The 25,274-nt window shown below is 40.7% G+C and overlaps 1 protein-coding gene across 16 annotated transcripts in view; it reads left to right on the forward strand.

The window, feature by feature from the left end:
- The window catches only part of R3HDM2 (R3H domain containing 2), a 153,818-nt gene that overhangs the window by 101,980 nt on the left and 26,564 nt on the right, over window positions 1–25,274 (forward strand). For 9 of the 16 annotated variants that reach the window (XM_032421010.1, XM_032421012.1, XM_032421011.1 and 6 more), the window contains 9 exons: window positions 9,335–9,534; window positions 14,349–14,390; window positions 16,777–16,863; window positions 17,595–17,721; window positions 18,614–18,692; window positions 19,386–19,445; window positions 20,005–20,145; window positions 20,568–20,676; window positions 23,404–23,499. In XM_032421010.1, coding sequence (XP_032276901.1) covers window positions 9,370–9,534; window positions 14,349–14,390; window positions 16,777–16,863; window positions 17,595–17,721; window positions 18,614–18,692; window positions 19,386–19,445; window positions 20,005–20,145; window positions 20,568–20,676; window positions 23,404–23,499 — 906 coding nt within the window. In that variant the 5' untranslated portion in view covers window positions 9,335–9,369. The remainder of the gene's footprint in view (window positions 1–9,334; window positions 9,535–14,348; window positions 14,391–16,776; window positions 16,864–17,594; window positions 17,722–18,613; window positions 18,693–19,385; window positions 19,446–20,004; window positions 20,146–20,567; window positions 20,677–23,403; window positions 23,500–25,274) is intronic. The other 7 variants (XM_032421003.1, XM_032421005.1, XM_032421015.1 and 4 more) reach the window with 3 other exon arrangements.

The raw sequence follows: 25,274 nt of genomic DNA on the forward strand, positions 1-25,274 counted from the left end.
GTGAGAGAGGGAGAAGCAGGCTTCCTGCTGAGCAGGGAGCCCGATGTGGGGCTCGATCCCAGGACTCTGGGATCATGACCTGAGCCGAAGGCAGACACTTAACGACTGAGCCACCCAGGCGCCCCTGAAATATTCTTTTAATACTACATTGTTGGCTTAGGTGTCCTTTCTACCTAACAAGTGGTGGCATTGACCTCTAAGGTCATCACAGTAGGGCAAGATAGACTTACCCGCATAGCATTTAAGTTAGTAATAGAAAGCATCCCGAAATGCCCATGAACAGTAGGTAAGTTGCGATTTATTTTCTTTGCCAGAATGTCTTCTCTGGATTCAGTTGGGAGCACTTTTGCCAGTGTGTGGGAGAAGACAGTTGTGAACTTTGAAGGTCCTTTCCATCCCTAAGATTCTGTGATATTTTCTACATAGTGGCATTACTATGATAAAACTAAAGAAAATGGAAGCAGCAGAAGGAAAGGCACCCACCCACTGCTGCTCTTTGCTTGAAAGAGGAGGAAATTTGATTTGTTCTGTTTTGTTCACAGAAGTAAAATGGGCATTTTTGGCCGAGAATGTAGAAAAACTGATAGAAACTATAATAAAGCCCAACATTTCAGTTCATTGATCAAAAGCACCTGTAGTTCTCATTTCAGGGCAAGTACAGCCATAACAGAGATTGAACAAAGAAAGAGGGTACATGTCCAGAACATTTTAATCTTGTTTTTCTCTTTACTTTGCCTAAGGAATTGTTCTGGACATCAGCCAACTCCTGTGGCCTTCTTACACACCAGTGAATCCTTTTGCATTTATAGAGCAGAATGATTTTCTTAACACTTCCCTGATTTTGAAAATTGGTACGATTGTTATTGTTATTTTTATTGGCCTAGTACTAGTGAAACCTATGACAGTTGACTTTTGAAGTCTTTAAAGGACTTAGTGACTGTCACATAACTACAGCCTTATACGTTCCATAAGTACTTTATTCTTTAGTCCTCCATATTCTGCTTTCTCTCTTTGAAGAAAAGGGAGTATTGGACCTGTGTCTCTTATATTTATAACTCAGCAGGGTCTTCTATCATGTCTACCCAGGACGGTTGAGCCATTTACCTTTTCAGGCATCATACTGAACTTTCAGTTATCATACTGTTGTTGGTTTTTGTCCTTTGAGCACTATAGTGGGAAGAACATGGGATTTTGCAATCAAGAAGACGTGGATTTGAATTCTACCTCCGTATACATACTGTATGGCCCTGAATAATTCACTTAATATTTCTTACTATTAGTATTTCATTCAAAAATGGAGATAATATTTTATACCTTGAGAAGATCAAATAAGATACTCTCTGTAAACTGTAAAAAATTTAAAGTCATGAGGGGTGACCTAGATTGAGGAGAAAGATGGGAGAATTTAGAAACCTAATTTTGGGGGGCGCCTGGGTGGCTCAGTTGTTAAGTGTCTGCCTTCGGCTCTGGTCATGATCCCAGGGTCCTGGGATCAAGCCCCGCATCGGGCTCCCTGCTCTGCGGGAAGCCTGCTTCTCGAACCCTCTCCCACTGCCCCTGCTTGTGTTCCCTCTCTCGCTGTGTCTGTCTCTGACAAATAAATAAAATCTTTAAAAAAAATAATAAAATAAATAAATAAATAAAATACTGGGAAAAAAAAAGAAACCTAATTTTTGAACCCCCAAATTTGTCCCCCATGAACATTCTGAAGAGAGGCCTGAGATCTAGGCACCCCTCTCATCCCAACTTCATGCCCCAGAACACTCTTGAATGTTTGCCTTGGGACACCTACAACTTTGGCTTTGGGATTAGACACAGCTAGGTTGGCGTCCTGCCCTTGATCCTCTTGTATTAGCTTGGGAAAGTTATTTAATTCCTCTGAGCTTTAGTTTCTTTCTTTCTTTCTTTCTTTTTTTTTTTTTTTTTAAGATTTTATTTATTTGACAGAGAGACAGTGAGAGAGGGGACACAAGCAGGGGGAGCGGCAGGCAGAGGGAGAAGCAGGCTCCCCTCTGAGCAAGGAGCCCGATGTGGGACTCAATCCCAGGACCCTGGGATCGTGACCTGAGCCGAAGGCAGACGCGTAACTGACTGAGCCACCCAGGCATCCCTGAGCTTTAGTTTCTTCATCTGAAAAATGCCCTGACAAAGGGTTTTGTTTGGATTAAATAAAGTAATGTGTAGGAACAATAAACCAGAGTCAAAAAAAGAATGTAGACTTTGGAATCAGACAACACCAGAGTTCTCATCTGGTTCTGTTATTTAGTAGTGGTATGACCTTGGGCAAGGTGATTAACTACTTTTGGTGAATATGAGTTGAAGTGCATAAAGCACCAGGTTCATAATTGTGCTCAGTAAACATTAGTGCTTTTTCCTTTTCTCCCAACTCCAGTCAAATAATGTAGGAATAGACTTGCCATGCATGAGTGCAGACTTATTTTGTTTTTACCCTGCCATTTTAACTATAAGGATGTTTTGTCCCCATTGTCTTGACTCCTAAGAGCATTTGTGTGTATGGTTTGTGTCTGTTTGTATGTGTGTATGTTTAAATAACATACAATAAAATGCACAGATCAGTTAATAAGTTTTGACAGTTGCATACACCCATGTAACCACATCCCCCAACAAGATAGAATATCTCCATCACAGAAGGATCCCTTATACCCATATTTTACCCCCAAATCCTAAGCAAGCATTTCCTGATTTAAATCATTGTAGTTTAGTTTTGCCTGTCCATTAACTTCATATAAATGGAATTACATTGTTTTTTTTTTTTTTTAAGATTTTATTTACTTATTTGACAGAGAGAGACACAGCAAGAGAGGGAACACAAGCAGCGGGAGTGGGAGAGGGAGAAGCAGGCTTCCCACTGAGCAGGGAGCCCGATGCGTGGCTCAATCCCAGGACCCTGGGATCATGACCTGAGCCAAAGGCAGACACTTAATGACTGAGCCACCCAGGCGCCCCAGAATTATGTATTTTTTTTAAGGGAGTTCTGCTTTCTTTTACTTACCATAGTAGTTTTGAGATCCATCCATGTTTTTGTGTATTTCAGTATATACCCAGCAAAGTCCCCTAGTCTCTCTGGTAATGATCAGATCACTTGTCCCTTCCCAAACCAGTCAGAGAAAGGACACAATTACCATAATTGGTGTACCTAATTAAGGTCCACCTCCTAGGGCTCAGGATAGGGTCACTTTCTCTGATCATGTATCCTCAGAAGAAGGCAAACACCAGAAGTTCATTCTTTTTTATTATAGCATAGTATTGTATGAACATACAGCAATTTGTTTATCTATTCTCCTGAGCCCCTAGATTTTAAACAGTTTAAAAAATATATTTTTTCAATTGGGAGTCATTTACTCTTGCTATACAAATTGGCAGAGGACTGGTAAGTTTACAGGAATTTTGCCACAGGGTAGGTCAGAATTTTTGGCCTCTAGCATTGTCTTCTTTCTCCTCCATGGTATAAAAGGGAGAAAATGCCCTTCTGTCTCTGAGTATCCCCTATATAATATATTCTTTTTGGCCTCATGCCTAGAAAGTTGTTTATGAGTTGATGGAAGGATATATAATTTCACTGTGCTCTGGAAGGTACTTACCTTGGCAGTCAAAAAATTTATGGGGAATATGTAGTATTCTCCCTGAAAAAATTGCCAAATCTTGGCTCCCAGTCATCCTCCCCTGTATCATCCTATTTCCTCACTCCCTCTCCTTGCCCCCCACTTCTGGCAGTCCCCTCTGTGCAGCTTTGAGCCACTGAGTGTCCTCAGGAGACATTCTCCCTTAAAGTTGTGCTGTTTGCCTGGATGAAATGTACAGTGTGCACAGATAGGTTGTAGGGAAGCACGTATCTTGGCTCCTGGGATGTTAATGTCTTTGCTTTGTTCTAGTTGAGTTACATGTGAAATAGTTCCTTTCTTCTTCTGACTGCCCCAAGCCCTTCATTTCCTCTCTATACCAAATAAACCATGAAGAGTGGAAATTACTTCTCTGCTTTTAACCCTTTTCTACTAGCTTTATTCGTGCTCCTTAAGACTTTTTTTTCAGTTAATAAATTGTCTTTGTCTTGTCCCTCACCTGGAACCTTCACTTTTTGCCTTGAAAAATTTGTTTCCAGGAATTTTTTGCCCCAAGAGAAAGGAGAGACTTCTACTTAGGATTGCAGGACTGGCAATGTTAGTTAAAGGTTATTTTGTATAACAAAAGAGAGCCTCAGCTCAAGAAATATGATTTTGAGCTCAGTGTATCTTTCAATGGATCTTGACTCTGAATAGTAACACTCTGACCCCTCATAACCAGCCTTTGTTAACTTGAGGATAGCTTCTTTTATCCTAGAAGCAAAATGGTGAGGAAATATGGTATTTGAAGACCTGACTTAGGAAGCAGGGAGTGTTTAGAGAAAGAAGTAAGATAAAGTTGTCTCCTGTAAGGGGCTGACATGGAAGGGAGATTACGCTTGTTCTTTATGACTTGCGCAGAGAACTAAACTGGGGCCAGTGGCAGAAAGTAACCGGAAGGTATCGCCTCTTTATAATTTCCCCCGAAAAAAGGTTTGTAATATGGAGGAGAAGACTTACCTTCACTAGGTGTATACAAACAGGGTCAGGACAATCATTTTTCAGAGTTATTGATGATTCAAGAACCTGATTGAGGAGGACTATGGATATAGAAGGATGAAGCTAAATGAGAAAGCTTCTGAGTCCCCTTCCAATTATGAATTCCATGATTCCTTTGTATCTTTGGTAGACTTTCCATTTTCTGCCTAGTCTTTGAACATCTGTCCCCTTAATTAGCGGAAGTATTGCATAAAGGTTAATAAAGCAAGTGCTAGAGCCATATTTCCTGGCTTTGAGTCCTGCTCTGCCATGTACCAGTTGTATGACCTGAAATTATTTAATTGCTCTGTACCCCAGCTTACTTATCTATAAAATAGTGATTATAATAAAATATATATCTAATACGATTGATGTAAGATTAAATGAGATACATAAAACACTTTAGGATAGTGCCTGACAGTGTAAGCACTCCAAAAATTTTAGCTGATATCATCTAGCTCTCTGTCAGTTATTTCTACTTCTAAAGCTAGGCTTGTCTGTCTGGTCCAGATAGTCCCTCTCTTCACATACCCTTTCTGATTATCTCAGGTTGCTTTTGGCTAGAAGGAACAGTAAACTCAAAATAGCTTAAATGATAATAGGATTTATGACCTCACATATCAAGAGGTACAGAGCTAGGAGGATCCAGGTTGACTAATTCAGTCTGCCTCATAGCATCAAGGATCCAGGCTTATTTTCTCTGCTCCACCATCCTCCATGAGTTGATAGAATATTGCAATCCAGGCATCATCTGTACACAAGACTACCTTCAGCAAAAGATAACCATTTTTTCCCTAGTAGCTTTTTTTTTTTTTTTTAAAGATTTTATTTATTTATTTGACAGAGAGAGACAGCTAGAGAGGGAACACAAGCATGGGGAGCGGGAAAGGGAGAAGCAGGCTTCCCAGCCGAGCAGGGAGCCCGGTGCAAGGCTCGATCCCAGGACCCTGGGATCATGACCTGAGCCAAAGGCAGACGCTTAATGACTGAGCCACCCAGGCACCCCACTTTTTTTTTTTTTAATAGAATGAATACCCTTTCTTTGAAGCTCTTCATGTCGCAAAGTCCTCTCATATTTCACTGGTGATGACTGAGTCGCTTGTCCCTTCCTAAATCAGTCACAAAAAGGAAAGAGAATTACCATGATTGATCTAGCTAATTAGGATTCACCTTCTAGGAATAGGGTCACTTTCCCTGATCATGTGTCCTTTGACGAAGGCAAACACCAAAAGAGAATCTGGGCTAGATTGTTATGTGTGGAAGAAAGGGGAGATTTGGGTAGTGTGCTAGAGTACCTTTTTCTCTGCTATTGCATTTTCCTTGGAGTAAGAATTACTTTATTTTACACAGCCTTTAAGAGGCTGGTAGGCTGTCAGTGGAAATGCCTGTCAAAATTCTTAAAAGTGGATGCATCATTAATCACTGTCTGTTTTCTGAGGGTTTTTAAGAATCTAAAGCTCAAGTTTTTCTGTTTCTCAGTGAATGAAGGAAACCATGTAGCTCCTTAAAACTGCAGTTGGAATATGTGACCGTATTCCACAGGTGGGGCTGTTATGAAAGACCTTTTTTTGTTTAATTTTTCCCTTAGTGCTTTGGCTGAGAAACAGTGTTTAGACACTGTGAAATTAGTCTAGGTATCCAGATAGTTGAGCCTTTTCTGACTTATGTGTGAAAAGGAGCTGCAAAGTTGTCATTCTGATTTGAAGAAGTATTTGAAGAAGTAATTGTTGGAAAAAGAAACACCCAGCTGCTTTTTATTTTTCCATATCACCTTCCCCCTTTTTAAATTTTTTTTATTTTTTCCTTTTTTTTATTGAGATATAATTAATATATAGCTCTGTGTAAGTTTAAGGTGTACTACAAAATGACTTGACATACATATATACTGAAAATGATTACCACAGGGACGCCTGGGTGACTCAGTCAGTTAAGCATCTGCCTTCAGCTCAGGTCATGATCCTAGGTACCTGTGATCGGGTCCCACATTGGGCTCCCTGCTCAGCGGGGAGCCTGCTTTGTTCTCCCTCTGCCTGCCGCTCCCCCTGCTTGTGTTCTCTCTTTCTCTGTCTCTTGCTCTGACAAATAAATAAGTAAGTAAGTAGGTAAATAAATAAATAAATAAAATCTTAAAAAAGAAAATGATTACCACAATAGGTTTGGTTAACATTCATCTCCTTATATAGCTACAAAAAATTTTTCTCCTTGGGATGAGAACTTTTAGGATCTACTCTTAGCAACTTTCAAATATACCATACAGCAGCATTAAGTATAATCATCATGTTGTACATTGCATCCCCAGTACTTATTTGTCTTCTAACTAGAAGCTGGTACCTTTTTGACCACCTTCATCCAATTTCCCCTTTTGCCAGCCCTCACATTCTCTTTCTGACAGAGAAATTTGTTTGAGTGTATTTAAGCCTGAAAAAGAAAAATACTGAAGGTCTATTATGTGGTAAAAGACGTAAACTTAATTTTGTGTGACTCGACAGCAGATTTAGCATCAAGATTGAAACAGTACATAGCTTATTATAGGGAGCAACTCTGTAGTAATAAGACTATTTAAAAAATAGTGGGATGATCCCTTGCCAGGAGTTTTCTAGGAGAGGCTTGCAGGACCCTCTGAGGAAGTTCCAGAATGGAGTTCTGATGTGGGGATGGTGGCGGGGGGAGGTGGGATTGCATGAAGGCATATTTAAGAACCCTTACAATTCTGATTTCTATTGATGTTTCCCAGCTAAGAGATATGGAAAAGACACGTGCCGAGTTTTATTACACTTCAAACTGAAGAGAATGGGTGCTTGATTTACCTATGGGAGAAAAAATAAATATATGTGTATATGCAGTTTCCATGTACAGCCAAAGATCCATAAAGCTCCATAGGTTATAACTCTTTTATAGAATCCTCTAGGTACTGGATCCAGTTAATTAAAAAATAGAATATTGGCCATTTTCTTGTGTAGTCAGTTTCTTCCAGTATTTGTCATCTTAAATTCAAGTGTATGACTATGATTATATGAATGACTCTGGTCTTTTAAAGGGCCTTTATCTAGCCCTATGCAAACTAAGTGTCTAGGCAGCTGCACAAGTCAGGACCAGGTGAACAAAGCAATAATCTTATAGACTATCTAATTTATGCTAGGATGAGATTACTGTGCTTCTTAAGGAGCCTTCAGTGTCTTATAGTTTAAACTGATTTGAAGGAGGAAAAAATGGCTGGTGTGACAGTTTTCTTGAATCATTGCTATTTGTTTGTTTGTTTGGCTCAGTTTCTAGGGCCACATGAAATAAATATGATGTCCGGGAGGGTTTCTAGTCTTATCTTTGTAAAGGAGGGAAAGAGAAGTATTCAGGATTGAAGGACAGTCTGTAATCTATGGAAGGAAAACCTCTACAAACTTCTGTTTCTGAGTGTGTGCTTGAAGTACTGTGTTCACTTCATTACAGGATTTTCCAGGTATCCAGAGTAAGTGATAAAGAGCTGGCTACCCCTGGAGTACAGAAGCTCTGTCTCATTGGGAGGCCGTAGAGTGACTGAGCCCAAATAGTGAATAACAAAGCAAAGATTCTCTTTTCCTTCAGGGAGAGACCCAGTCTTTCTGAAGGATAGCTGACTGCCAAGTTCTCTTACTTCTTCATTGCTTAAGATAAAGGAAAGAATTTAAGAGTTTATAACCATCATCTGATTTTGTTGCCTTTTGATGGGGGAGACACTTAAAGTTGGTAACATTGTTGTGGTTTGTGGTAGCTGTGGAAGTTCTCCCTTGGGAAAGGAGAGTGGTCTTCTCTGGTGGTGAATAGAGCTTTATAATATACTTTACTTCTTTCTGGAGAGAGTCTGGTGCTCAAGCTGAAAATGTAAGCAAATTTCTATAGGAAATGAGGGAGGGCAAATAAAGTGCTAAGAGGACTCATACTACATTGCTTTAGAACTGGATCCTGGTGAATCTCAAAATAATTACCAAGAATCCAGATTTGTATGATGTAAAATGCTGGCGAATGCGAACTAATCTGTAGTGACAGAAAGCAGATCAGTGGTAGGTTGGGATGGTGGAGAGGGGAGGAAGGGCTTACAAAGGAGCAGGAAGAAACTTTTGGGGTGATGAATGTGCTCACTATCTTGATTGTGATGATGGTTTCACAGGTGTGTGCATGTTTCATAATTCATCAAATTGTACATTTTAAATATATGAAATGTATTGTATGTCAGCTTTACCTCAATAAAGCTTTTATTATTTTTTTAAAGATTTTATTTCTTTATTTAACAGAGCGAGACACAGAGAGGGAACACAAGGGGGGAGTGGAAGAGGGAGAAGCAGGCTTCCCGCAGAGCAGGAAGCCCGATGCGGGCTCAATCCCAGGATACTGGGATCATGACCTGAGCCGAAGGCAGATGCTCAACGACTGAGCCACCCAGGCACCCCTATTATTTTTTTTTTTTTTTTAAGATTTTATTTTTAAGTAATCTCTACACCCAACATGGGGCTTGAACTCACAACCCCAAGATCAAGAGTCGCACACTCCACTGACTGAGCCAGCCAGGCGCCACTACCTCAATAAAGCTTTAAAAAAAAAGAAATCAGTCAATCAGTCAGTCAATCCTGGGTCAGCATTTATCCAGGGACCCTTCTGTACGTTACAGGGTGGCTGCTGCAGACTAGTATGTGAAATGCAAGTCTTGTGTGTATGTGAAGTATGGATAAATAAACTCCTGTTTAATGCATTTGATGTTTCTTTAGGAGTCCGTAGAGGCTACTGTATTATTTTGAAGAAGATGTCTAACAGTAACACTACTCAAGAGACCCTGGAAATAATGAAAGAATCAGAAAAAAAACTGGTGGAAGAATCTGTAAATAAAAACAAGTTTATATCTAAGACTCCAAGTAAGGAAGAAACTGAGAAAGAGAGTGAAGATACTGGTTTGCGTCAGGAGACACAGGTAAGGATTAGAAGTGCATCATATGCACACTCATTATACCTGAATAGAAATGTCATCATAATTGGCATTGGGAATCTGTAAGAAGCCAGTCACTTGATTCTCCCTAAAAGCCCAATTTTCAGCTTTCAAGAACTATCTCCTTCCCTTTTTGTCATAGAGTCCCTAGTGAAGTTTAGAGAAGATAGTAATTTCCTAATCCATTTGGACCTTGCTACTTTTGATATTTTTTAATATCAAAAAATGAACTGTATACAAACACATATTTAACAAGTCATAATATGGCTCATACAATAAATTCTTGAAACTTCAGCTGCCTGAAGTTTTACACACGGTGTTAAATTCATATCCTGGTTGTGTTAAAACAGTCAGCATTTTCTGGGTCAGAAATAATCTCTGAACTTGCCACTTGGTAAGTGAGTGAGAGGAATTTCACTCTTTGGTTGCCATGTTGTTTTCCATCCAAATTCATAGTGCAGTGCAGATATGATGGCAGTAGGTAGCCAGCCAGGCTTCCTCCAGGGCTCCTATTTGGTACCCAGGCAGCTCATACTCTGAGCCTCCTCTGGTTTACCTGTTCCGGTCCTTCTCTTCTCTGTGGTCACTGCTAGTATCCTCTGTTACCCAGACCCAAATTATGTAAATCCTTTCCTTCATGCCCAAGGGTTAGACTGGTCATTCTTACATGCTTAGGAGATAGACTAACCATAATAAGTTAGTTTAAAAAGCAATGGCGGCAACATTTTTTTTTTTTAAGATTTTATTTATTTATTTGACAGAGAGACACAGCGAGAGAGGTGACACAAGCAGGGGGAGTGGGAGAGGGAGAAGCAGGCTTCCCGTGGAGCACGGAGCCTGATGTGGGGCTCGATCCCAGGACCCTGGGATCATGACCTGAGCCGAAGGCAGACGCTTAACGACTGAGCCACCCAGGCGCCCCGGCGGCAACATTTTTGAGGGTTTAGAAAGTTGAAGCATCATTTCTCCTGACAGCCCAATTCATCAAGGCCTTTTCTTCTTAAAAGATTAAAACAGCAACAACATAAAGGGACAATTAAAATCAGACAGCTCTCTGAAATATTTTGTTCTCTGGCTGCCTGCTTTTCTACTGTCTTTCCTCTTACAATTTGCGAGATCTCTGTACTGGCTGCTTTTCTTTCCATTATCCTTTGCATGTGAGTTGTCATTCCTCGCCCCTCCTTCTAGAGTTTGTAGAGACAATCTGCCACTGTTCCAGCTGTACTTCCAGCCTCGACTGATACCAATAATGAATTTTAAATCCTCAGGACAGATTAAGTGATGAATGTTTAATTATGTGCTGTCATGTTATCTGGAAGATGATAATTAAATGAACTTTTGGGTCCAAGTTGTTCTCAGGAGACTATTTGAAGTGGTGTTCTAAACTCCTGTTGGGTGTGTACTCCTTGAAGATAAGCAGAAAAGACAGGATGTATATAGGTGTTATACACCTTACGGACACTCAGTTCAAGAGTGTCTTCACCTGTATATACAAATAGGTCGTGTGGGAGGTTGGAAGGGGAGCCTGCCTCTGACTTTTTGCGGCTTCTAGAGCAGGGGGAGCTGCTGCTGCCATCTACTGGAGCTCCTGCTCCTTCTACAAAGTCTTTAGTTTTGTCCCATCCTTCAGAATCCCTCTCCACTCCACCATTTCCCAACAGATCATGTGCCCCCTCAACAACACTAAACATTCTGCTCTTTCTCCTACCTTCCCCCCCCCCCCCCCCCCGCCACTCATACCCTGGAAGTCTCCCCAGGGATCTTACTGATGCAGTCAAGGGAGGGCCTGTTATGAATTGGAGCTGGAAAGTTTGCAGAAAGGGGACTTTCCTTACTTACACTGTGTGAGACATATTCTTAGAATCAGCAATTGGAACTCAGAACACCTTTCACATGGAAACAGTATTATAAAAGGCAGGTTCTGAGATTGAGTTTAGAATGGGCAAATTAACCCTGACCTACTGAACTTAGCGGGGGTCCTTCAACCAACCCATACCAATTGGGTATGACCTCCTAGCTTGGCTTTCTGCCTTTAAACTTGTGGTCCTTTTGGATTCATCTGCCATACTGCTTTAGAAATATGGCCATGGAATAAAGATCTGATTATGTTCATTCTCTTCAAACATGCTGTGTGTCTCATTGTCCTAGGCTAAGACCCAGATTTGTCAGCATGACATATTATGACCTAATCCCTTGCCTGGCAGCCGTCCGCCTCTGGCATCCTGTGCTTCAGCATTATCTGATTCCTTGGTCCTTGTTACAAATAAGAGCTGAAAAGTTTGGAGAAAGCATGCTTTTGTACATGCTTTCTCTGCCTAGAGTGCCTTCCTTGGTATTCTTTCCTTGGCTTCTCCCAACCCCTGAACCTCCCTTGTCAAATCTGCCTGATACCTGTTTATCCTTCAAAACTCAGTTCAGATGTGTCTTTCTCTAGGAAGCCTTCCTTGACAACCTTACTCACCCATTGCAGGTCTACCCCGTATAATTCTTCGAGTAATGTCTGTCTGTGTCTCCACAGAATTACAAGCTCATTGAGGCCCAGGATTAGGTCAGTTTGGGCTCACCATTGTATCTTGAAAGCCCGATGCAGTTCTTGGCAGGCACTCGGTGTCTGTGAACGTGTGGGTTTGTGAGTCGCCGGTCTGGGTTAGACACTTGTGCTGTGTGCGCCTGTAGCGCCGCGCGGCTACTTCTGTGCTGCACTTAACGTACCGTATCGTAGTCGTCTGTCTGGCTGTCTTCTCCAACAGTGCCATGAGTCCCTTTTGGACAAGGTGTTCTTTAATCTCTGTATTCTCCAGTAGGTAGCATGGTGCCTGGTACGTATTAGACTTTCAATATGTGTTTGACTATTACATGGAAACTATCCATTCTGGGAAATAAGCAGATTCATAAATTGCTTGTAGGGCTATAAATTGGTGTAACCTCTTTGAAGGGCAATTTGGCAATAATTTTATTAAAAATTAAATTAAAAAAAATTTTTTTAGTGGACTACAGATAAACTGTATTTGTAGATATACTTAGTGGTATGGTCATTGAGGCATTGTTTATACTAACAAAAGATCAGACACATCCTAAATGATGGGGTTTAAGGGACTGGTAAAATAAATTATAGTACAGCCACAGAGTAGAATACCATATTAGACATTAAGAAAAATGGTAGATCTTCTGTAGAATAATATCCATGAAAAAAAAGTTTAAAGGCAAGGTGTGTACAATATACATCTATTCGGGTTTGTTTGGGTTTTTTTTAAGATTTATTTATTTATTTGAGAGAGAGAGAGCACAAGCAGCGGGGAGGAGCAGACTCCCCACTGAGCAGAGAGCCCGACTTGGGGCTCGATCCCAGGATACTGAGATCATGACCTGAACCGAAGGCAGATGCTTAACCGACTGAGCCACCCAGGCACCCACATCTGTTTGGTTTTTAAAAAAAAGAAAAAAAAAAAACCTGTATATACATATGTACAATAAGCTTATATATATTCATAAAAGATCTATGGAAAGATTATAAGAAAGTCAGTACTACTTGATCCTCTAGGAGAGAACCAGGTAGCTGGGGGACAGATATGAAAGGAGACTTACTATTGTATGTACCCCCATTACACCTCCTGAATATTTGTGTTCTGTGTATGTTACTACCTTTTTGAAAAAACAGTGACAAATACTGTTTCATATTCCCAGACTATGGCTCTTCCTTACTGTAACATCTCTTACATTGACCAGATTCATCATCATTTCTCACTCTTTCCATCCACCTTTCCAGTTCTCCATTTTGCATTGTGGCGGTTTTGTTTGGTAACTAGTGAAGAGGACAAAGGAAAGAGAAATCCTCACCTACTCAGGACTATGCTGGTACTCTGCTTCTGTCTTGTTTCCCCTTCCCCACCCACCAACCTCAGTTCTCTCCCCACCCCAGCGGACAGTGAGTTCCATTCCAGACATGTGAGAAGCCCCAGGTGCTTCCTCCCATACAAAACCCTACCGTACTTCTTCCCCAAAGCCCCCATTTTGACTTCTCAGCTGTTCAGAAATCCTATCAATGAATTAGTCGTTTCTTCTCTCATCTTACCACAGGCCTTCATTCTTCATCTTCTTCAGCTTCTATTCTGCTCCTTACCCTCTCTTTTTACCCTCCCCTCGCTCTGGAAGTCTTGTCCATATCTTCCACGCTCCCTTATTTTTATCCTGTCCCAGACAGGCTATAAGAGCTACCACCAGGAGCTTAGAACTGGGAGAATTCTCATCTTCAGGGAAGGAGGCAGTTGGCAAGAAGAGTCTTGTTTGCATATCAGCAGCCATGGGGACAGGTGCTTTGGGTCTCTCAAGTTAGAACTCTGAACATGTTATCCTATAAAGATGTTATTGTAAGTGATGATTAAGGGCCATATTGCCTGTACATTATGGGTTAAATAGGCTCCTGTGATCATGCTTGGGTAAAAACACTCTGTCATGCTATGGTAGTGACATTTCCAGAAGCCGCCTAATCAGGAGAGGATTCCATGGTTTATCCAAAAGTAATTTTTATTAACCTATGAAGTAGGCCAACCAGTCAGTGTCTTCCTATTCATTTTCTTCATGGTAAGTGGTGATTTGTATGTAGGTGGTCTGTGGTCCCTTCTGTGTCACAGTTACTAGAGTTGTAGCAAAGGGGAGACAGCCACACCAAGTGGGTCTCATCATAGTTTATCTCTTGTAATGGTTTTACAGTTAGTGCTTTTTCTTTGTAAACTTGTATTGTTTTTAAGCTAAATGTTGATTTTCTACACCTTTAATATTTTCTAATCCCCTTCTAACAGAGGCGGACATCCAGCCATGGTCATGCCAGAAAAAGAGCCAAGGTGAGAGCCCTTTCTATATACAGTAGTCCCCCACACTTATCTGAGGTTTCGCTTTCCACAGTTTCACTTACTCCTAGTCAGCCACAGTCCAGGAGCGGATGATCCTCCTTTTGACATATCGTCAGGTCAGTAGTAGCCTAACGCTACTTCACAGTGCCTACATCGTTCACCTCACTTCACCTCATCACGTAGGCATTTTATCATCTCACATCATCCCAAGAAGAAAAGTGAGTACTGTGCATTAAGATATTTTGAGAGAGAGAGACCACATTTATATAAGTTTATTACAGTATTATTAACTGTTCTATTTTATTGTTGTTGTTACTGTTGTTAATCTCTTACTGTGCCTAATTTATAAATTAAACTTTATCTTAGGTATGTATGTATAGGAAAAAACATAGTATATATAGGGTTTGGTACTATCCATAGTTTAAGGCATGGCATCTACTGGGGGTCCTGGAAAGTATCCCAGGGGATAAGGGGGGACTACTATACCTTCCTTTCTACTGTTATTAGTAATGTGTTTCACAAATGGACTTATCACTAATATCTAATTTATTTGGATTATATACAAGCAAAGTTTTTCTGCCTGCCCTTCATGCTCTAATTGTGAATGTATGCACACACACACATTTCCTATTAGAAGGTTTGGCTGTATTTTTCTCTACTGTCTCTAGTTCAGTTACAGTCTATTTCTGATACCCAGCCAGAGCCTCTCACAAAGCCTGAGCAAATTGGTACTGGTTCTGCTGTAAAGCCAGATTCTCTGTTCACTTCTGGTTTCTCTAGGAGTACTATATGAGTGTTTTCTTTTCCTCCAACATTTTTTTCTCATTTATCCTTTAGGAATTTATCCTTTATAAATCCTGCCCCATTAGTAGAAATGACTCAACACTTTTGGACATCCTAAAAATAAAGCCTTTTTTGGTGGTGGTGGGGTTACTTTTTAGGTTGGGGCAGGGAGGAGGAGGAGGATTTTGTTTTTAATCATTTTATGATAAAATTAGCACATCACAGATTATTTTAAGCAGTGTTATCAGGGAGGACTATATGTGTTAGTATGTGATGGTTTTTTAATTTTAGTTGGGGGAACAGTAAAATATTAAACCTTTCTTGCAGTGAGAACAGTAGTCACCAGAGTAATTATTAAGGGTGTCTACCCCATTCTCCCCCAAAAGACAATGGCAGAATTTGGGGGTGGCTCAGCCAGTATATGGCCTGGGTTTGAAGAAGACCACAACATCAGATAAATTGACTCTGTGTCTTGCCTGACATGGCCTAATCCTCAGTGAGGGGTTGATGTTAAAGTTCACAACAGAGGGTGTTCACTTCTATTTCACTCCCACCCAAACTTTTTGAGATAATAGACAGTTATTGTGTCCATTTTACAGATGAGGAGACTTGGATTTATAGAGACAGAGTGAACTTGACATGATATTCACTAGTAAGTGGCAGGGCTCTGCAGGAAGTCAGTTCTTCAGACTTGCAAGTTCTTTTCACTATACTGCAGGACCAGGAACACATGCCATGTTTTATGCTGTTGTATTCATGGCAAATCTTGATTTTATTATAAGAACTCTTAGTAAATGTTTATAGGTAGATTTCTATAATTTTTGGCTTTGGGGATCCCTAGGAGAGCAATGATTTACAAAGTGGATTTCAGATTTTTTTGGTATTCTCCAGCCAGCAAAAGTAAACCAAGTGTATTAGCTTCTTATCACATTAAATCCCAAATGTTAGGAAGTTTTCTTTCTCTTTACTCTTTTCTTAGACACTTCTTTCCACACTCTTGCCACCTCAGGTTTAGAGTCATTTAGCATTTATTGTCTGCTGTGCTCTAGGCACTATTTATGCTATGTACGTTTATATACTTTATGTCACCTAATTCTCAGAAGTCATCCTTTAAGTGTTTTTGTCCCCATTTTATTGAGGAAAAACAGAGACCCAGAGAGGTCAGGTAATTTGCTCAGGGTCTCTCATAGCTCATGAGCACAAAAGCAGGAGTTGAAGCTAGGACTTCTCATGCTTAAATCCAGTGTCTACTAAGCTCTGCAACTGTGAATTTTCAGTAAACTTCTGGGTCTGAAATTGGAGTATGGGCTAGAGAAAGGGGGAAGAGCTAAGTGAAGTGGTTTTCCTATCATCTGTTCAAAGTAGCCATTTTGTTTTTATGTTTACTAATGTAAGTAGGGAAATTATCTTTGAAGTAAATAAGGAACTGGTGAGTAAGTCCTCTTTGGGGGAAGAAAAAGAACAACACAAAAACCCTACTTAATGGGAGCAGCAACTAACAGAGCCAAAGAGGATACCCTTCATTCAGTGAAAAGCAGCTTTCTGAATGTCCACCAAGGGAATGTATATATTTGGGTTTTTTTTTTTTTTTCAGTCTAATTCCAAGCTGAAGTTGGTGCGCAGCCTGGCAGTGTGTGAGGAGTCCTCTGCCCCATTTGCTGATGGGCCACTAGAAACCCAGGTAGGTCCTTTATCAGAGTAGTATAACTTTTGAGTTTGGCAGTTGTTTGGTAAACTGTAGTGTAACAATCACAGCATCAACATTAGACTTGGAAATGGGGGTAGAAGGAACTTCAAAACAAGTGGTTGCAGTAAAGCAGGGCATGGTGAAAGCATAAAGTATAGGTCTTCACACCTGGACCACCCGGGATGATACAGACAAGGAGATCCCGGGGCTGAATCTTGTTTTCCCACCCACACTTCCCTCTGGCAGTTAGAACCATTTCCATCCAGTTCCTATGCCAAGAACAGCCAGTGTAACTTGAGCTCTCCATAGAGTGGTTGTGATTGTTGGCAGAAAAGGCTTGGCCTTCTACCCTTTTGGTAGAACAAAAGCTTAAACAATTTAATTAACAAAATACTCTCTTCTTGGGGCATCTGGGTGGCTCAGTCGTTAATCATCTGCCTTCGGCTCAGGTCATGATCCCAGGGTCCTGGGATCGAGCCCTGTGTCAGCCTCCCTGCTCCACGGAAAGCCTGCTTCTCCCTCTCCCACTCCCGCTGCTTGTGTTCCCTCTCTTGCTTTGTCTCTCTCTGTCAAAGAAAATCTTTAAAAAAAAATACTCTCTTCTGTAAGAGAATGCTGCCACCCAAGATTTCCCTTCTTTGAGATTTCGAGGGAGAGTAAAATCCTGTGGGAGAATTAAAATCCCATTTCCCCTTTGATTGTGTTCTTCTTTCCCCTTATCCAAGGATATAATTCAGTTGCACATCAGCTGCCCCTCTGACAAGGAGGAAGAAAAATCCACAAAGGATGTCTCTGAAAAGGAAGACAAGGACAAAAACAAAGAAAAGGTCCCAAGGAAGATGCTTTCTAGAGGTGAGAACTTTCCCCACCTCTCGTGTGTCCTGGGGTCTGGCTCTGCAGTGCCCTTTCCTTCCATCTTGGAGCCTGGCACCCACTGACCGTACTGGATCAACAGTTTCTAGTGTGCTGCTGACTTTATGGTTGCTTGGGGAGGTGTCTGACTAGGTTACTTTCTTTGATGCTTTAGCTAATCCTGCCTTAGAGGTTCACATGCTGCAGAGAGCTATTCCGTTAACATTGGTACTACCTATAAGAGGACATTGTAGTTAATTCTGATTTTATTTCTGCTCTGGAATAAGTAGTGACATGAGTCACCACTAGTAGCAGATCCTCCATATACCATTTATATTTTGGTTTTGGGATGCTGGGAGTGATTTTTTTAAATCAGATTTGCATCTAATTATTAAGTTCTCCTTGGTTTTAAACTCTTGGGCTGGTAGCAAAAAGACCTGGTCCATAAAAATTATAGTTGAGAGGAAAAAAGGCAACCTTGGGATTAAGATTTTATAAATCAATAATAAATGATTAACATTTGAACCTGTTTGCTGAGATTCTCGAAAATGCAGTTCTGACTGCTCTTACCTGGAATTTATTTTCCTTAACTTGAATAAAATCTGCTTTGCTTCGGTCAGGACATTCAGCAAATAATTATGGTAAGGTAGCTTCTCAGTGTAATACAGCACTATGACCCAGATTCTACCTTCCATCACTGTCATGGGGAATCTGGCAGGGGAAAGGGACCTGGCAAATCAAGTGTCATTCTGGTTTTTAAGCTAAAATCCCTGGAGTTTGATTTTACTTTGCTGTGATCTCTCCTGATTGGGTTGTGGGTTTCTGCTTGGGATTAGATTTCACGCAAGGCAGTTTCATTTATTTTAAATTTCTTTTGTTGTGTTGGTTCTAGACTCCAGCCAAGAATATACAGACTCCACTGGAATAGACCTACATGAATTTCTTGTAAATACACTGAAGAAGAACCCAAGGTAAAAACATTATTTGATGGAAGGGGGATAGTAGGACCCAGCAGGATACCTAAAAGGACAAGTAGTTTCTCAGGATTTTTCCATTATTCAGATCTATGATGCTCACCCCCGACCACCATTTCCCTCTGTGAGGGATTCAGAGTACTTTCTTGTTGGGGTGTCTGCTTTCAGAAGAGCTGAGAAAAATCTGTGGAAGGAGAATGCAGAGACAAAGAAATATGAAGTCTTGGAAGTACCATTTAAAAGCATAGAAGGAAAAATAATTGTTATATACATAAGCTAAATCATAATTGTTTTAAAATTGTATAAATAACCAGATGGAATGTAGACTACTGATTAGATTTATTATAAGTATAAAGTATGTGTTTAAATGAATATGGCTGCCAACAGAATTAGGTTTCTGATAAGGAAAACAAAGTACATGATTAGGAGCTAATCCTGCCTTAGAGGCAAAATGTATACTTGATTGTTTTTCTTTTTTAAAGTAATACAAAATATATACTTGATTGTTTTTCTTTTTTAAAGTAATGTAAGACAGGCCAGCGAGGCTCAGCAGCCTTTGTGTTTTTGTCCGCTTTTGGGGTTTGGATCTATCCCCCTCTTCAGCTTCTGTAGCGTGCAGGTTTCAATGCTTTTAATGTCTATGGGAGGGCTGCTTTTTGTTTTGTTTTGTTTTAATCTTTTTTTAAACAGGGACAGAATGATGCTGCTAAAATTAGAACAGGAGATTCTGGAATTTATTAATGACAACAAGTAAGTTACTTGAATGAAATACACGTTTAGAGGTGGGAGGGGGCACTGAAAAGAAATTCAGGTACAATTTTAGGATATTCCTCTTATTTCCCTTAAAGTCTGAATTTTGAAGTAGTTACTCACTGGGAACCAAAAGGAGTTGAGAAATGATCAGAATGTATTAAAAAGTATATGTGACCAAGTGAGGTTTTTAAGTTATTGCATAGACTGGAGTTGAAAAGAATTGATATCTTTTTAGCAGCTAGCCCTTGTCCCATATTTAGTTATTCTTAAATTTCTCCCTTTTTTCTTTGTAGAATATCATCCAGGTGGGGGAGACCTAGAGCTTAAGGAATAGTCTTAAATGAGGGTAGTGCATTAGAGCGATCTACAAAATGCTATAGATAAAGAAGCTGAGAGAACCTTTTTGGTTCCCATTTGAGTAAAGATCTATCTTCCTTATAACATGTCTGTTTCTCCTAAGAAATTCTCCACTTTAGACACTTACAAGAAAAATTACAATTGGCTATTATTGCTGTTGTTTGTCCTTATTTCATTTTTTCCCCTGCTTTCCCTTCAGTAACCAGTTCAAGAAGTTCCCTCAGATGACCTCATATCACCGGATGCTATTACACCGGGTAGCTGCCTATTTTGGGATGGACCACAATGTTGATCAAACTGGAAAAGCTGTCATCATCAACAAAACCAGTAACACGAGAATGTAAGGGAGGAGATCACAGATTGGGAGACTTCCCTGGGATAGCCTATGGGGTGAAGAGGAAGGTATAGGATCAAGATACCCCTTTCCGGGGAGGAGACAGTAATGGAGGGTTATGTTATCAATTCCTATGCTTCGTGAGGACTTGGAGATAGATTTTAGAGGCACTGGTGTTTTGTGAAGACTAGCCCCTGGCGTCTCTTCACCTTTACTGATGGGACAGGTATAACTTTAGAAGAAGACAACTTATATGTATATGTATAAAGAATAGACCTTGAGGATTTCATTGTGACTTTTTGGATGCCTGACTCCAGAAATCCCCTGAAGGGAAATTGTGGAATTTAAGAGTGCTATATCAGGAGGTCTGCTTCCTAACAAAAGCGTCTTTTTCCTTCCTTCCTTCTACGTTTCTCTCCCAACCCCAGCCCTGAACAGAGATTCTCAGAACACATAAAGGATGAGAAGAATACAGAATTTCAACAGAGATTCATTCTCAAGAGAGATGATGCCAGTATGGACCGAGATGATAACCAGGTGAAGAATGGAAAGGGGTGGGCTTATATAGAGAGATTGCAGTAAGAGAAACTGGGAGGGGAGAAGAATTTTTGTGGGATAAAGAAAATTCAAAACATCTTAGTATGGAAAATTGCATTGAGTTATACTGAGTTGGCTTTGGCTTAATGTTGAGGACTGACTACACTTGTTGAACTGAATGCTGCCCTCCTAGCCCCAGAGAGACATGGTGCTGAGTTTTGCTGGGTTTTCTCATTTGGCCTAGAACTCCCTGGTTCTGCCACTGACTTCTAACTCATGTCATTTTGGGACAAAGCAAGGTCCCTCCCTGCTTCAGCCTTGATTCAGCTGACGGCTTCATTCTTTTTTTCTTTAATAGTTAGGAATTTCTTTGGGAACCACCAAAAGCTACTTTATCCCACTTCTGTCTTATCCTAGCTCAGGGCTAGCCTTGGACTGGCAAAGTTGTGATGTAATATACCCACTTGTAAAGATGTTTCTGATCCCTTTCTGCAAACTCCTTGTTCTTTTCCCAACTCCTTCTACCAAGGTGAGTGAGTTAATTTGACATTTGATGCTGGGAGTCTCAGGCAGTATCCCCTTTTTAATCCATTCCTGTGGGAATAAGAAGTGAACAATCTGCCTCATCCCTTCACTCATGGGCCTGGCTGTTGCCCTGACTTCTAGCCTGCCCTTCAGATAGTAAGGTTTTTTTTAGGGATTAGTTTTCCCAGCCACATACAGGGTTTAGATCCAGCCAGCTTCTGCTTGACCTCCAAAGGAGGTTAGGTAGAGAACCAGGATTAAGGTTTGAAGAACATGGTTGGGTAGAGCCAATATTAGTCTTGCTAATTAATGATAACTGTAATAATATCTTACCTCTAGAGTCAAAATTAGTTTTCTTGGGATATTGTATGGTCTTGAGACCAGGACTTTTCCTGCTTGCTACTTGAGTATTTGAGGGAGTCCTTTTGAGAAAAATGCCATTACCTTTTGTGGACAAACCACGCTGGGTGTGATTGAAAAAAAAAATACAAAAGACAAAATTTAAAAAACAAGAAAGAGCCTTTCCATCCTGATGCCCTTCTCTCCATTTTCCCAAAACCCTTTTTCTGTGGATCAGGAATTATTGAGGCCTAGAGACACATTGGGGCGGAGTGGAATCTGTCCATATTATGAACTTTTCATCTCTCAGCTTCAGGCTCGATCCATAGTAGGGTAGGCTTTATGCATTTTCTGTCTATGATATTAATAATAAATACAGTAATTGTTATTTCTATTAAGTGTTTTCCCTGAACTAGACTCTGTTCTAAACACATTATGTGCATTATCTCTTTTAATTGTCTCCACAACCCGGTGTAGGTGGGGTTATTAGCTCCACTTTAAATATAAGAAAACTGAGGCTAAGAGGTGTTAAGTTACTTGCCTGAAATAACATTACTCAGAAGTGGAGAGCTGAGATTCTGCCTGGGACCTCAAAGCCCATTATGCTCTTGCTACTCTGTCACTGGCTCACTAGTGTTAGGGGCACTTGAGGTCCTACATCTTCTTGGAATGGGATTTATAAATGGACATTTAGTAGGATTTAGGTTCTTAAGTCTAGTGAGAATTAAATCTAGTCAAAAGTTGATACTCCTGAAGTTATGCCTGCCTCTGGTGAGGGTCAGGAAGAGCAGCTTAGAGCAGCGGCCTCCATGGCTGCTTCATCGGAAGCTTTCAGAGCCTCTGGGTTGAAGGTCGGAATCTTTCATACCTGATGACATTCATTTGATGGGCTATCTCCCTCAGAGCATCTTGCCTTCAAGAGCAGTATGGAAAAGGACACTGTGTACACCCTACCCGGGACAGTGCTCACAACTCACAGGCCAAGAGAGAAAAACCATGATGGAGAGTGGGGCGGTAGGCTAGCCAGAGGTGGTGATCTGCCCAGCTGTCCCTCATCACCTGTCTGTAGTTTTCAGAGAATTTAAGGTTCTCTATCCTGCATTTCCTTCTTTTCCCTTTCTATCACTCTCTCTCTCTCCTCCTTCCACCATACCTTAATTTGTCTCTTCCTTTCCCTGTCCATCCTTCTTTCTGTTCTATTCTCCTTTTCTTTCTCTTTTCCTCTTTGTGTTGCTCTGTTCTCTTTCTTCTCTATCTCTGTAATTTCTATCTCTTTCCCTCCCTCCAAAGGCTGAAGTTAAGATGAGAAAAAGTGCTTAAGCTTTTAGGTTAGCTTCACTTGGATTTCATTCCCAAGGCCCTCTTCGCTGAGCTGTGTGTGACTTGGGTCTTCAGGCCATGGCATTAGTGAGTAAAGAAGGGGTAATATCAGGTGCTAGTTTGGTAAAACTCTTCTCTACATTCAGCTCTGCTAAATACTTGTTTCTTCTCCCTCTCAGGCTTCCTCCTATCCCTTTCTTTCCCTCCAAAGCAATGTTGTTTATTCCCTGGGCTATTCTCTTGATCCTTAGTATCTGATTACTATAAGGAAGCAACCCAATCCTTATAAATAGTTGTTCTTGACACACTGGGTGGGGGTGGGGAGATGAAGAGGTTCCAGTCATCCAGAAAACCTGATCTCCCAAACTGCATGGTCAGATGTACCCAGTGAAACCTGTCCGACACTAGAAATTTTATTTCTTTTTTTTTTTCCATTTTTTTGATGGCAACTGTAAACTCTCCCGGTTTCTCTTCCTTGCTGGTGTGCAGTGAGCTTGCAGTACGAGGAGAACTTAACTAGCTTAATTCTGCTCATCGATCTAGATCAGAGTTCCATTGCAGGATGGAAGGAGGAGCAAGTCAATAGAAGAGAGAGAGGAGGAATATCAAAGGGTCCGAGAGAGAATATTTGCCCGAGAGGTAAGTGTAGCTTCTGAGAGTTGTCAGCCCATAGCTTTTAGCTCTTAATCTTTGGAACTGTGATTGGAATGAACCCTCCATAAATGTTTTGTTGTTGTCTTTTTTTTTAACCAACATCAGCCAGCCCCAGTTTGGTCTCTCAAATTAAATGTGGCTAACTGGGAAGCTGCAGATTTTTATTTGTATTATTTTTAATACATTTTGCTGTATGGCATACAAAGAGAACAAATGGAATGGCTGAATTTGGTAGATATGATTAGACTGAAAATAGAAATGGTTTTGGCAGGGCTTATGGAAGGGCCCTGACTCTTGCCTGTCAATCCCTTTTCCCCTTTACCCTCTTTCACTTCCACTATCCATTTTAGGCATCTTTGCTTCTAAGTGGAAGACTTAGTGTCCACACAGCCTATATACATCCATCTTGTTTGGCCAGCCTCATTTTTAGGATATGTTGGTGGTTGTTAGAGCACAGGTCTGGCATCCATTCTCTGAGATCCACATTCCACATGCACAGAGGGTACCACTTACTATTCCCTCCACTCTCTATCTGAACAGGAAGTCTCTTTCTTCCTATATTTCCTACCTTGCTTCTTAGAATAGGATGGACTCTGTGGGCCAAAAGGAAACATGATCATTTTAGGCAACTTTGTTCTTAAGAATTGTGGGCCATATTAAATATACTTGGTACCCCTGTATTTGGTGGCCTTTGCCTAACAAGACTAGAGAGAAGTATAGCAGAAATTCAGGAAAGGCTGTAGATAAGCAAGAGAGGAACAGATCTCCAGAAAAATGTAGGATCTGGATAGCAGCACTATCTTACAGTCAAATTAACAAAGGAAAAAGAGCCAGCCTCCCTTTGTAGTCAAAAGATGGCCAGTTCTAATCAGTATACTTTGATGAACACTACTCTCCTCTCATTTCCCCACTCTCCCCTCCATCAGCAAGACAAAAAATACATTTCTCTTTCCATCATCACCTAGTTCAGAAAAATATTTTCTCTGACTTCAAGATAACTGAACTCCTCTATGAACTTGTTCCATTGTCTCAGGAGACCCAAGTGTTCCAAGGATCCTCCCTGGGGAGAGATACACAACAAATCTCCTGGCCCAAAGTCCAAAGAGAAGGAATCATCTTAGCTTCTGTTATATAGACTGCGATTCTGAGTCAGAAAAAAATCTGTCCTCCAAATTATCCAACCATAGCTCAAAGAGGGTTCTCTACCTTTACCTGCAAACCAGTTGGGTGAAATGAGAGGAGAGAGGTCACTTGTACATGGCTGTGGCCGGCAATGACCTTAAGTTGTGGACAGAGCAGGTTGGTGGATGATAATAACAAACATCTATATACTGCTTACTATCTTTCAGACACTGTTCTTAGCATTTTGCATAAATTATTTAATCCTCACACTAGGTCTCTGAGGTAGGTTGCGATATTTTCCTCATTTTAGAAATGAGGGTCTGAGGCATAGAAAGGTTAAGTAATCTTAGGTTGATACATGAACTCAAGCAAAGCAGTCTGGCTCCAGAGACCATGCTCTTGACCCCTAAAATAAACCACCTCTCCGTAGCTTGCTCTGCTCTGGGCACTTTAGATTAGGAAGTACCAGTGACATCATAGCATAGCTATCTGTGATGTGCTACTCTGCTTCACTCATGCATGGTAAATGACTGTCCCACTGTGCCTGCCGTTCGCGAAGCCATGGGTGCTCTGAAAACACAAGTAACTTTTAATAAGGTATTGCGGCTAATTAGGAACAACACTGGAACATATCTGTT

The sequence above is a fragment of the Phoca vitulina genome, unplaced genomic scaffold (genome assembly GCF_004348235.1).
Source record: "Phoca vitulina isolate PV1807 unplaced genomic scaffold, GSC_HSeal_1.0 scaffold23, whole genome shotgun sequence".
Classification (NCBI taxonomy): domain Eukaryota; kingdom Metazoa; phylum Chordata; class Mammalia; order Carnivora; family Phocidae; genus Phoca; species Phoca vitulina.